The sequence below is a fragment of the Pleurodeles waltl genome, chromosome 10, assembly GCF_031143425.1.
Source record: "Pleurodeles waltl isolate 20211129_DDA chromosome 10, aPleWal1.hap1.20221129, whole genome shotgun sequence".
NCBI lineage: Eukaryota > Metazoa > Chordata > Amphibia > Caudata > Salamandridae > Pleurodeles > Pleurodeles waltl.
The window spans coordinates 40464284-40478630 of NC_090449.1; the positions used below are offsets into that span (position 1 = coordinate 40464284).

General features: G+C 51.0%; 1 protein-coding gene across 1 annotated transcript; it reads right to left on the bottom strand.

The window, feature by feature from the left end:
• Nucleotides 1–12070: 12070 nt before the first annotated feature.
• Nucleotides 12071–13006, bottom strand: LOC138262311 (olfactory receptor 5AP2-like). Its single transcript, XM_069212210.1, has one exon. The coding sequence runs from the start codon at nucleotides 13004–13006 to the stop codon at nucleotides 12071–12073; it is 936 nt and encodes a 311-aa protein (XP_069068311.1).
• Nucleotides 13007–14347: the final 1341 nt, after the last annotated feature.

The window sequence follows — 14347 nt, forward strand, 5'->3', positions numbered from 1 at the left end:
CTGGGTAAAGATCACCATCAGTGTTCTGACCACTGCATGAGCAGGCACTCTGAGTACTGGGTGGCATGATTCACCAAGAACAGGATGAACCTATTGCCAAGGGCTGTCATGGGGTACAGAGACCCAACAATGTTGATGCACACCTGTTTCAAAGAGAGTGCCTGTGAGAGGGAATGTCTATAGGGAAGCTTTGTGTTTCTCTCTTGACTAGTCACCAGCCTGGCAGGTAGAGCACGACCTGCAGAACAAAGCTGAGGCACTCCTCATTTGGGCCCAGTAAAAGTCAGTGAAAAGCCTTTCAAAGGTCTTGTCTTATCCTAGAAGTCCTGGCAGGGAAGCATAATGATCCAGCTACAGTAAGAAGGCTCAGGAACCTTAGGCTTACTATACAGGAGACAATTCTCCCAGGAATTCAGGTGATCTCCAAAGGTGCTACTAGCTGATTGGGCCTGCCACTGTAGGCCACCAAGAGTAGTGCACCCCATCGGCACCTTGTAGAAGTCCTTCCTGGTGGTACCCTCTTCCTGCTGCTGGTTGGTCAGCTCAAGTAGGTTCCCCAGGGCTCCAGTGTGGCTCCAGGGCATCCCTTTAAGCTCAGCCTCATGTCAGATCATAAGAGCTTCAGGAGCTGGTTTTCCAGACCCCTTGCCCTTCCTCTTTGTGGCAGGTATTTGGGCCATACTTCTAGGCTCCAGATGCTCCTTATTGCCGGGTTGGGCGGCAATGAACCGTGTGGTCATCCACAGCCACTCAGGAAACCCTAACATCTTCAAGTGCGACCTGAGCTTCACCTCCTTCAATATGGTGTGCTCTAGGTCATTGCCAAGCAGACAATTCACAGGAATGGGCAGACTCACAGCTACCGTCAAGGAACCTGCCTCTCCCCGCTCTAAGGGACCCACTCAATAGTGACACCATGGTTGTCGGCTGCAACAGCTTGGTGGAATGCATTCACAACTACCTGCTCTGAGGTCACCAGATGGCATCTGACAGTTGTCATGCTGGCTCCAATGTCTCTCAGAGCCTCCACCCTCTGCCTGTGTTTAATAGTGTTACTAGGTATGGGAGTTCTCTGCACCATCTCTCTGTCACACAGGGACACTAGGATAACCTCTACACTATTCCCCAGACTATCTACAGCAATCTCCTCCCAAAGCACTACACTAACCAACCCCATTGTCTGCCCACCAGTGAGGGGGGTTGTGCCAGCTTAGGACACTTTGCATCCTCTAATCTAATGCCCTATCAGTGGACAATTATAGCACTGAGGGGTGCCTTCCCTGAGTTCTACATTCAACATTTCCTAAATGCACAGTGCAATGCATGTTGTGACAGAAATAGTATGTTGATATTTATCCCCAAAATGTGCCTATGTGTGCTGTGACGCAGTTAAGTGCCATGGCCTGCCCCCCCGAAATGGCGGTCGCCTGTCCTGTGTCGATGGACAGGTGGAAATGAGGTAATGCCGCCGACGTTGTGTGCCGTTGCGGGAGGCTGTCAAGTACCGCTGTGCAACTCCTCATTGGTTAACATTGGGCCCTATGGGTTACAGTAGCCAATGGTGATGTACGCTGGCGGTAACAGTACGCACCACAGCAGATGTGACCGCCATTTTCTATCTGTTCACTCACTTGCTACCTGACCTTCAACAGCAGAGGACCTACAGTGCAAGTGCTGCTGTGACCTGTGTTTGGAACCGACCGTGGCTCGTGTCACTGGGGAAAGGGCCCCAGCGTTCACCGCTGTGAAGTTGGAGAGACTAGTGGATGGAGTCCTATCTCAGTACCGAATGCTTTATTGGCCTCCAGACCAACAGGTGAGTACACTGTGAGCACGATGCAAGGGGCATGAATGCATGGAGTGCTGTATGTGCGGGCTTTGTGTAAGGGGGGTGGATTTAGGTCTCCTGGGCAGTGTGCTGCATGTATGTTGGGCAATGTCTGTGCGTAAGGGGGTGGATGTGATATGGTGGGCCATGAGTGTAGCAAGCTGGAAGGTATGACTTATACCTTTTGCTATGTGTATTTCTCTGCAGGTCAGAGCCCATCAGAAAAAGGGTATATGGCGTGCCATCGCCAAGGACGTGCGGACCCTGGGGGTCTACGGCGGGCGGAGCACCCACTGTTGGAAATGGTGGGAGGACCTGAGATGCTGGGCAAGAAAGATGGTGGAGGCCCAGCTGGGGATGGCCTCCCAAAGAGGAAGGGGTGCCCGTCAAACCCTCACCCCCCTAATGTTTTGCATACTGGCAGTGGCCTATCGGAGATGGATGGGCGCTTAAGAACATCACAGCAGCCACAAGGGGGTGAGTACAGTTCCCAATATACTACTTGCACGTGGTGAAGTGGTCTCTGGGTGGAGGATATGCACCTGTTGGTGCCCCTAGGCCAGGCCGGACATTGCAGGGTAGGTTCCATGTTCGGCAGGGGCTGATGAACTCCACCTCCAAACCATCTAGTGGGCATCCACTACTGGGCAGAGCTCTGTGGGTCTCAGGTATGCTGCAACTGGTTCTAGGTATTACTGTCCATGGCCTGGTGACTAGCATTGTGACTGTTAGTGCATAGCCTAGTTTGTAGGGCTGTCCCCTGTGTGTTGTGTACACCAACAGTGGTGTTGTTGCTGACATTGACCAAGTGTATCCTCTGTCTCTTCCCCCCTTTTTGTTTTGTCATCCTGTCCTTCTGTGCATCAGCATCATCTGACGGAGGAGCAGAGGCACCGGCAATGGAGGGAGCTGCATCCCACATGGCCCATGAGGCCGAAACCACCAATGGTGAAAGCACCAGTGGGACGGAGGGCGAGGGGAGCACCACGGCGGACACAGGAGGGGACAGTTCTTAAAGTGATCCCTCCTCCGATGGAAGCTCCCTAGTGGTGGCGGGCACCTCTGTGGCCACCCCAACTACAGGTACAGCCACCACCCCCCTACCAGCACCGCCCTCCCAGCAGCCCCTCAGTGAGTTTCCCGTGCCCGCTCACCCAGAAGGGTGGGCATCTCCTTTCCCCCAGGCACTTCAGGCCCTGTCCCAGTTAGCCCTGCTGCCCTGAGTGAGGAGGCTATTGACCTCCTGCGATCCATCTCTGTTGGGCGGTCAACCATAGTGAATGCCATCCAGGGCCTGGCAGGGCATTTCCAACATAGAAATGCATTCCTGGAGCGCATTCACTCTGGCGTGGCGGCCCAACAGAGATCACTCCAGGCTCTGGCCTCCTCCCTGATGCCAGCCATTGTTCCTGTCTCTAGCCTACCCCCTCCAACTTCCTCTGCCCAGTCCCATGCCCCTGAACCCCAACCTATCCCAAGCACACATTCAGACCAGCATGCACCCAAGACAACTCACAGGAGTGGCTCTGGGAAACACAAGCACCACACATCATCCCACAGGCACTCACACAAACACCATCCAGATGCGGACATATCAACATCCACTGCCTTCACTGTGTCCCCCTTCTCCTCGTAGTCCACCTTCCTCCCAGTAGCGTCTCAACTCACACCTGCATGCACTACATCCACAACCACTGCCTCTATCACCATCACACCTATCACTACACGCCCCTCACTGGCAGTCACCACCCCCACATCCATGCACACATCCCGTGTGTCCTCTCCCACTGTGTCTGTGCCCCCTCCACCCAAAGTACACAAACGCAAGCACTCAGACAACCAACAACCATTCACCTCACAACAGCATCCAGCCCATGCACCTGCACCCAAACACAGCAAACAGACAACTCCTACAACCACTCCCTCTTCCTCCACTCCCAAACCCTCGCCCTCTTCCCACCCCAGTGTCCCTAAGAAGCTTTTCCTCTCCGCCGTTGAGCTCTTCCCTACCCTCACACCCCTTGTCCTTCAAGTCAGGCCAGGGTGGGCAGAACCCAGGCCAGCACCTCAGCCACCCAGTCCATGGCCACTGTAGTTTCGGCAGCTACTGCAGGGGTGAGAGGCTCCATGGAGACACCCATCACCACTGGGAGTGTGCCTGCACCAGCTGCCAAGGGGAAGTGCAAGGATGTACCACCAGCTGCCAAGGGAAACGAGGCACCACCAGCTTACAAGGGGAAGGGCAATGTGGCACCCCCAGATGGCAAAGGCAAGGAGGCACTACCAGTTTACAAGGGGAAGGGCAAGGTGGCACTACCAGACGGCAAGGGCAAGGAGGCACCACCAGACGGCAAGGAGGTACCACCACATGGCAAGGGCAAGGAGACACCACCACATAACAAGGTGAAGGGCAAAGGGCCTGCCCCTGCAGAGAGGAGGGACAGGAGGCCTGGTGCTGTGACAGAATCTGAGTGCCCAAAACCAACCATGGCGCTTCAATCGTCCGAGAGTGCAGGGGAAGGGCTGGAGCCTCCCCCATCACAGGCAGTACCGCCACCTGTACCGCCATCAGCACCGCCACCAGCACCGCCACCAGCAGCTCCATCAGCACTGCCACCAGCACCGCCACCAGCACCCCCACCAGCACCACTGCCAGCAGCAGCAGCCCCAGAGGGCAGCCGTCTGAGACTGCAGGGGAAGGGCTGAAGCCTCCCCCATCACAGGCAGTACCGCCCCCTGTACCGCCATCAGCACCGCCACCAGCACCGCCATCAGCACTGCCACTAGCACCGCCACCAGCACCCCTACCAGCACCACTGCCAGCAGCAGAAGCCCCAGTGGGCAGCCATCCGAAGATGCAGGGGAAGGGCTGGAGCCTCCCCCAACCACTGGCAGCAGCGACACCAGCACCACTGGCAGCACCTCTACCTGCACCACCACCAGCACCGCCACCTGCACCGCCACCAGCACCACTGCCAGCAGCAGCAGCCCCAGAGGGCAGCCGTCCGAGACTGCAGGGGAAGGGCTGGATCCTTCCCCCACCACTGGCAGCACCGATACCAGCACTGCCACCACTGTGCAGCCGTCGCCACAGGCGATGGACTGTAGTCCTGCCTCCATGGAGTGTTATTCATCCTGCCCACTGCAAATCTTGTGGGTATGGCACCCAGGTGAGAGACTGTGAACTTGCAAGTGCTGCACCCAAGTGCTGCATCACAGGGCACAAAGCCCCCTCCAGAACCAGTGAAAGAAAACATCTCCTCATCCCCTCCTTGCCAGGATGAAGCACACTGGGGCACAAGGCCCCCTCTAGAACCAATGGAAGAAGCCATCCACTCAACACATCCTTGCCAGGATGAAGCACACTGGGCACAAGGCCCCCTCCAGAACCAGTGGAAGAAGCCATCCACTCACTGCATCCTTGCCAGGATGAAGCACACTGGGCACAAGGCCCCCTCCAGAACCAGTGGAAGAAGCCATCCACTCACCCCCTCCTTGCCAGGATGAAGCACACAGTGGAAGAAGCCACCCACTCACTACAACCTTGCCAGGATGAAGCACACTGGGCACAAGGCCCCCTCCAGAACCTTAAGTAGACCACTTTGCAACCCAGCCAAAGGCTTCCTCCACTCCTTTCATGCCCAACATCTGGTCTCAATTTCTCAGTTGACTGATTAATAATACACCAACAGTTCAGCCCCTAAAATCAGTTTTATTATTATTGTTATTATTCTAATATTCTTATGTAGTGCCATGTGTAGCGTGGGGCTTCTTCAAAGCGCTAGTTGGTCTAGCAAGACTGTGGTTAAAAAACTGAGCTAATTGGAGAATGTCTGGTGCATCTGTTTTGGTTCTCCTAAACGCAATGGTTCTTGCAATTGCTCAGTTGAAATGAGAGAGCATAATCTAAGATGTATTCTGCAAAACCCTTTCAGCTAGTTTAAACTTTCTTGACAGAGTAATGGTCTGTTAAGAAATTGTGATGTTGGTTGGCTGAGGTGTGAGCCCTGGTCAAGCAGCAACCACAATCAGGGTGAGACACAAGCAAACCCTAAATTAACCTTTGGTATGCTGCAGGATCTCTGTTGATCTAGGGTCAGGCTAGGGAGAGGCTGACACCCTCTATTGACACATCCTGGTCTTGGAAGAAAGGAGGTTGGGGATAGGTTCACTCTCCTTCTCCGCTTCATCATCTGTGACCGTGAGCATAGTTTCTTTAGACCTCTTGAAGTGGGGGTTTGATGTGATTGATGTGCAAACCCTTACGAGGTTCCTGGATGTCTTGAAGCCCACCAAGTAGGTGACTTCACTCTTTAGCTCTTTCACCTCATAGGGGCCAGACTAGTGGTCTTGGAGGGACCTGGGCTCCACAGGCACCATCACCCACACCTTTTGACCAGGCTGATACTGAATCAGAATGGCCACCTGGTCATACCACCGTTTCACGACCTGGCTGACTTCTAGGTTCTCTTAAGCTTTCTCCCAGAAGCACTTCATCAGGGTACAGAGTGCCAGTCTGCAGCTGACCACACCCCGGTGGGCCTTCATGGGAACTTGCTCCCGGTCCTCCTTCACCAGACAGAGAGGCCCTCTCAAAGAGTGTCCATGCAGAAGTTCAAAGGGGCTGAAGCCATGCCCTTTATGTGGTACCTCCCTGTTGTGAAATAAAAGCCATAGCAGAAGGAAGTCCCACTTCTGCCTCAAGGGCTCTGACAGGACCACGATTCTGAATTTTAGAGTCTTGTTGAACCTTTCAACCAGCTCATTAATTTGGGGGTGGTAAAGAGTAAAGAACTTGTAAGTTACCCCCACACTCCTTCCAACTGGACTTCATGTATGGCAACATGAAAATGGTATCACGGTCAGATATCACCTCCTTGGGGAAACTCACCTGGGTAAAGATCACAATCAGTGTTCTGGCCACTGCATGAGCAGGCACTCTGAGTACCGGGTGGCATGATCCACCAAGAACAGGATGAACCTATTGCCAAGGGCTGTCATGGGGTACAGAGACCCAACAATGTTGATGCACACCTGTTTCAAAGAGAGTGCCTGTGAAAGGGAATGTCTATAGGGAAGCTTTGTGTTTCTCTCTTGACTAGTCACCGGCCTGGCAGGTAGAGCACGACCTGAAGAACAAAGCTGATGCACTCCTCATTTGGGCCCAGTAAAAGTCAGTGAAAAGCCTTTCAAAGGTCTTGTCCTATCCTAGAAGTCCTGGCAGGGGAGCATAATGATCCAGCTACAGTAAGAAGGCTCAGGAACCTTAGGCTAACTATACAGGAGACAATTCTTCCAGGAATTCAGGTGATCTCCAAAGGTGCTGCTAGCTGATTGGGCCTGCCACTGTAGGCCACCAAGAGTAGTGCACCCCATCGGCACCTTGTAGAAATCCTTCCTAGTGGTACCCTCTTCCTGCTGCCGGTTGGTCAGCTCAAGTAGGTTCCCCAGGGCTCCAGTGTGGCTCCAGGGCATCCCCTTTAGGCTCAGCCTCATGCCAGATCATAAGAGCTTCAGGAGCTGGTTTTCCACACCCCTTGCCCTTCCTCTTTTTGGCAGGTATTTGGGCCATACTTCTAGGCTCCAGATGCTCCTTATTGCCGGGTTGGGCGGCAATGAACCGTGTGTTCATGCACAGCCACTCAGGAAACCCTAACATCTCCAAGTGCGACCTGAGCTTCACCTCCTTCAATATGGTGTGCTCTAGGTCATTGCCAAGCAGACAATTCACAGGAATGGGCAGACTCACAGCTACCGTCAAGGAACCTGCCTCCCCCCGCTCTAGGGGGCCCACTCAGTAGTGACACCTTGGTTGTAGGCTGCAACAGCTTGGTGGAATGCATTCACAACTACCTGCTCAGAGGTCACCAGATGGCATCTGACAGTTGTCATGCTGGCTCCAATGTCTGTCTGAGCCTCCACTCTCTGCCTGTGTTTCATAGTGTTACTAGATATATGAGTTCTCTGCACCATCCCTCTGTCACACAGGGACACTAGGATTACCTCTACACTATTCCCCAGAATATCTACAGCAATCTCCTTTCCAAGCACTACACTAACCAACCCCATTGTCTGCCCACCAGTGGGGGGGGTTGTGCCAGCTTAGAATACTTTGCATCCTCTAATCTAATGCCCTATCAGTGGACAATTATAGCACTGAGTGGTGCTTTCCCTGAGTTCCTACTATCAAAGAACCATTATTTCTTCTGCTGGGGGGATGATTTTGAGTAATTCTTCTGCTCAGGAGGATTTTGAGTCCTAACCCTTAGAGCTAGTTTGGGGGCCTTTGGAGAACTCCTTGTTTCTATATTTGTCTCTCCCCTTCTTCTGGTGGGGACCCTGCCCACCCTTGCGGTGACCCCTTCCAGATACCATCTTATGGACCCTAATACTGACACAGTGGTCCATCTCTTTAGCAAGCTCCCTGGGGTCAGTTAGCTTACTGTAAATAAGGTGCTAGTGCAGATCTGCAAAGCAAAGACTTTTCATGTGTTCTCTCTCGCAATAAAATTGCTTAGCCCATAGAAATCCTCTCCTTCACTGCCCTTCACCTAATCATCCAGTGCCTTGGATAAGGAGTCCACAAAATCTGCCCATGACTGCGGGTGCAGCTTCTGACTGTCCCTAAACTTCTGCTTGTTCTTTTGAGGTAAGGCCATTCTTTCTGACTAGGTTTTCCTTCATGGGGGGATAGCTCACCCTGTCTCCTTTATTTAGGGTCTTTAGGGCATCCCTCCCCCTTGCTAAGGGTGTGTTTCCAGTGGCTAGCCCAATGCTCCTCAAGGATCCTATGCTCCTGGAAAGCCTTCCCATTTGTTTCAAACCACTTGCCATTGTCTACCCCCACAACAAAGTCAGGCACCAGACCTCTGGTACTATTAAATATTTTGTCTCCTGAGGGCCCTGTAGAAAAGCTGGCACCATCAGTGTGTGACCCTGCCTGTATGGCCTTGATGTCCAGCTCCTTCAGACTCAGTTCATGAGTCAACAATATTTTCGTCTCCTCCCAGACTCTCTCAGCCACAGCCTTGTTTTGATGAGCCTTCATGTGCAGTTTCTTTCCCTCCATTATCAACTGGGCGATTTATAGTTTAATTCCTTCTTCACCTTCATGTTCACCAGCTCTTCTGAGGAAAGGCAGTTGGAAGACGCACTGCACTGTACCCTGGCAGGGACCTCCACTTCAGGGGTCATGTCATCCTTCTCAACTGCAGGTGGCACCATAGGAAGGTCTTCTCCAAGTCCTTCCATCTCATCATCATCTCCCTCTGTGTCTCCAACCAATGACTGGTGGGCTTTCGCCCAGGCCCTCAGCATCTGTTGGAGCTACACCTTCAAGGTGGTGCTCTGTGCTTGAAGTCCCCTCTCCTTGCAGAACGTCTTGAGCTGGCCACAATGTAGGCATCCATGTTGGCCAGCTCCAACTCCATTCTTGCAGATGTAGTTTCAGGCACAACAGTGAGGAAGATAATTTAGAAAAAGCTAAATTCTCAGGGACAGAATTTAGAAAATGCTAAAAAGCAAATCAAGGAGAATGTACGGTTCAAATCTGATATGGCATGGTAGTGTACACAAAATCACTGTATGGCACTGCTTCATCATAATCCTAATCCTTACTGCTGATCACCATTGTAAGACATTGGGGTTCTGGTTGATAGGGGTATGAGCCTTGGTCAAGCAGCAACCATAATCCGTGACAGGGTGAGCCAAACCGAAATTAACCTGTGCTCAACCCTTTGGTAGCTTGGCACAGAGCTGGTAGGCTTAACTTAGGGCACCGTATAAAGTAATTGTGCAACACTTTGAACAGTATTACAGTGAAAACACCCTGCAGAAATGGTCTCACCTCAAGTTGGGAAAGTATTATTTTCTTTAATAAGTAAAACAAGACCAAAACAACAAAAGTCTAATCAGTAGAATTGGACATATGCAATTTTAAAGATGTTAGGGAAAATATCGGCAAAAAGGGAAAAGTGCCATCTGTGGATAGCTGGTCATACTGGATTGGGTCGAGACAGAGGTGGTCATTACGACCCTGGCGGATTACTTCCGCCAGGGCCGCGGGACGCGGTGGCACCGCCGACAGGCCGGCGGTGCCCCGCGGGGCATTCTGACCGCGGCGGCTTAGCCGCGGTCAGAGAAGGGAAACCGGCGGTCTCCCGCCGGTTTCCCGCTGCCCCCAAGAAATCCTCCAAGCCGGCGCAGCTTGCTGCGCCGGCTTGGGGATTCCGACTCCCCCTCCCGCCATCCAGTTCCTGTCGGTTCTCCCGCCGGGAACCGGATGGCGGGAGGGGGAGTCGCGGGGCCCCTGGGGGCCCCTGCAGTGCCCATGCCAACAGCATGGGCACTGCAGGGGCCCCCGTAAGAGGGCCCCAAAATGTATTTCACTGTCTGCCTTGCAGACAGTGAAATACGCGACGGGTGCAACAGCACCCGTCGCACCTTCCCACTCCGCCGGCTCGATTACGAGTCGGCTTCATGGTGGGAAGGTCGTTTTCCCCTGGGCTGGCGGGCGGCCTTTCGGCGGCCGCCCGCCAGCCCAGGGGAAAACTTGGAATACCCTCCGCGGTCTCTGGACCGCGGAGCGGTATTCCTGACGCGCAACATTGACGGGCGGCCTCCGCCGCCCGTCAATGCTGGAATGAGGGCCAGAGTCTCAAGTTCAGGCAAACCATGATGGTGTGCAGACCGCCTACAGGAACCCAGTTTGTCCTGCTGAAGAAAGTACCTTAAATCCTGGTTTGTGGAGCGTTGTGAGGATCCACTTTGAAGATATGTTGTGCAGTTGAAGCGATGAGTGAGTTCCGAGGTACTGCAAAGCTGCGATGCAAGGTACTCCATTACCATTGAGAATCATGTCGATGGGGTTTGTCATGAGAAGTCCAGTGCTGAGGATGAGCTTCACAGTCACGGCGATGCATTGGTTGTGAGGTGCTGCAAGGAAAGATCTATTGCACATCAGTGGTTCGAAAGGGATGCAATGGATGCTGATCATTCAAATGGGTCCAGTCCATGCAGCCGTAGCGATGCATCAATTCTGCCCAAGTCTGCACCACGCATCAGAGGAGATGAGTCAGTTCCACCGGATCACAGAGGCTGAAAGAGACCCTTAGGCCCAATTCGAAGGGTCTCGGACTGAGGTGGCACCACTTGGCAGGGTAGACTCTCAGATGGAAGAGTACAGGAGCTAGACTCAAGGATGTTGGAGCATTCTGCCCCATCCTTCTGTCCCTGAGGTTCAAATTAGGAGGCTAGCCAACTAGTCCTTGGAATAACTGTGGGGCCCTGACTTCAGCAGATGTTAGCCCAGTCCTTCTCACCCAGGCGGAAGGGTGGCAGGCAGCAGATAAGCACAGCAGGGCAGCAATCCTTCAGAGCAGCGGTCCAGCAGTATGGCAGCTCCTTCAGCCGCACAGCAGTCCTGCTTTCGTGCAGAGTATCCGCAAGTCTAGAAGTGTACTGAGGAGTTGGTGTTCTAGGCCCAGTATTTATACCCAGTTGTGCCCTTAAACTCAGGAGAAGCCTCTAGTGGGGTGCCTTTAAAGTGCACAGGTGTCCAGCCCTTCGTGCCCCGGCTCTAGACTAACTGTAGGTGGATACACAGTCCATTGTGTGAAGGTAGAACACAGACTATTCAAGTGTAAGTGGGCCTGTGCCCAGCTCCTCCCTCCCATCCTGCCAGTGATGGCCCATCCAGGCCCACCCAAGCTCCCTGTTGTTTGTGGCTGTCTAGGAGGTATACTCAAAACCCAGCTGTCAATTGTCACCAGTTATAGGACCCAGAGACAGGCTGCATGTACTGAATGGCCAAGGCAGGAAAATGCCCATTTTCTAAAAGTGGCATTTTAAAAATTGTAATTTAAAATACTAATTCTACACCTACTAAGTTAGGATTTTCATTACAATTTGAAGACATCAAACATAAACTATTTAACTGGTCTCATTGGGACATTACAGCTTATAAAATGTAGTAAGGGAACTCCAAAGTTATCCTATGGAAGATGCTGGTTTTGCAATAGTGAAAAATGGCTTTAAGAGTGTTTTACTATCAGGACAGTAGAGTAATTGATTCTGGAGTTGTAATTTATTTGGGGATACTGGCCATATCTCCATGACTGCACCAGCAGCAAGAGTGCACCATTTTCATGACCAGTTTGCTATAATAAGATATGTGTCAAGGTCAGGTATGCATAAATGCACCAGATATGCATAAGTGCACAAGTAAGAGAGGGATGTTGCTTTCTATTGAAAAAGAGGTCTGTCAATGGTCTTTCTCAAAGCCTTTTTCACCTGTTTGTTTCTAAGACTGTAGATAAAAGGATTCAGCATCGGGGTGACAACAGTGTATATAACAGTCACAACCTTGTCTTTTTCAAGTGAATAGGTGGATGTAGGGCGGATATAGGTAAAAAGAATAGTTCCATAGTACAGAGTAACAGTGATGAGGTGGGAGGAGCAGGTGGAGAAGGCCTTATGCCTCCCTTCACTAGAGCTCATCCTCAAGATGGCGACTATAATGTTCACATAGGAGACAAGTACAGACATAATGCAGACCATAGCAATGGCAGAAGCTTCAACTAAGAGTAGAAACTCATTAATGGTTGTGTCAGAGCAGGAGAGTTTAAGTAGCGGTGGGATGTCGCAGAAGAACTGCTGGATTTTGTTCATACTGCCGAAGGAGAGCAATGCTATTGTCACACTATGCAGCATGGAGTTAAGAAAACCAGTCAACCAGCAGCCAGCCACTAAGAGAGCAAACACACTCCTGTTCATGAGCATAAGATAGCGCAAAGGCTTGCAGATGGCGACGTACCGGTCATAAGCCATCACACCAAGCAGGATGCTCTCCATCCCAGCAAATAAAACAAAGAAGAACAACTGTGACATGCAATTGACAAATGAGATGGTCTTCTGTTCAGAGATGATGTTGATCAAAAGCTTGGGGACGATGACTGTCATGAGGCAGAGGTCAACCAGTGAAAGGTTCTTGATGAGGAAGTACATGGGTGTGTGAAGCTGGGAGTCAACAGTAATGAGTGCAATGATGATACTGTTCCCCAGCACTCCGACCAGGTACATTGCCAAGAATAGAGAAAATAGTGTGGTCTGCAGTTCTGGAACATCCGATAGGCCCAGGAGGATAAACTCTGTTGCCATGGTCAAGTTACAGGCATCCATTTTTATTCTAAACCTCAAGTGCCTGTAGGAGAAATAGAAGGCATAGTATCAAAACTCCAGTGGTATTACAATGAGCAAACAATCGCCTCTCAAAATCTTTACACATTTCTCCAGCCTCTCAGTGTGAAGGGGTATTGCCTGCGATACCAGACGTTTGCTAATAAAGTATGGGGATAATGACAATGCACTGGGAAAGGATGGGTGTAAAGCTATGCATAGTTTAACTACTTCAATAAAACTCAAAACCAATCCAGCAGAAGGTTACACTATCTCCTCTTCATCAATCAGGAGCAGTTTCTATGAACATAAATAGGAAGAGTGCTGAAAGGGAGGACCTGGTCTTCCAAGTTAGCAATCTTTGTGTGTCAGGAACATGAGCCTGAGAATAAGTAGCAGAAAGGTACCTTCCTGTGGGAGTAAGAGTAAGGGTAGCCAAGAATGCATTAGTCGGTAATGTGGAAAAAAAAGTTTCAATTGCTGGAAATAGTTGTTATTTTCTGCATGGCCAGTCTGTCTCTGATGCCACTGATCCACCTGGAACTTGAGCAGCTTCTTATGACAATTGAGATACTCAGGACACTGGGGCATATTCCCCTGTAAAGACTGCCGGATTCCTGGAATCATACATGCTGAAATCTGCCTGAGCCACAGGTGATAGTAATCTTCCCAGCCAGAGCAACCAAGACTTCTGAACTCTAAAGAAGAGACAGAATATCCTCTGCAGCGTTTGAGTACACCCCAAACTCTGCAGGGGATGACCAGCAATAGCAGAGGCAGGAACTCATGGTAGTTCTTGCCTCTGCTATTACTGGCTGGTGTGCTCCCAGACCTGTTATCCTGTCGGTGGACCTAGACCTAAATAGTGGGTTCTTTGATGATCCTTTAGCCTACTTCTGTTTGCAACTGACTGGAAATAAATGTTTGGGCATTTAGATAGAAAAGATTATGGGGCCCATTCACAAAGATAATTTTACTCCTAAACTTTGGAGTAAATTTACTACCTTTGTCTTTTCACACTTTCCAAGTGTAAAATGACTCCACAGTGCAGACAGACATGACTCAAATCCCCTAAAAACAAGGGTAGAGACAAACCTTTGGGTGTAAAAGTTACTATTTTAAGTTTTTGCACATATGTGGAAATCTCTTCCCTGTTGCTGGAGATCTCTGCCTCCCTGATGGAAATCTCCCTATGGAAAAGACTAGAAAAAATAATTCAAGTTTTTTTAATTTAATAGTTTGGCCTGGTAACATCGCTGTTTGTTCACATAGTTGTAACTCTTGATTCCCCATTTGTAATCCTGCACAATGCTGCCTAATAAACCCCAACAGTAATGGCAACCA

Excerpts from the sequence above, each read along its gene's own strand:
- LOC138262311 (XM_069212210.1), bottom strand. The coding sequence starts at position 13,006 with ATGGATGCCTGTAACTTGACCATGGCAACAGAGTTTATCCTCCTGGGC.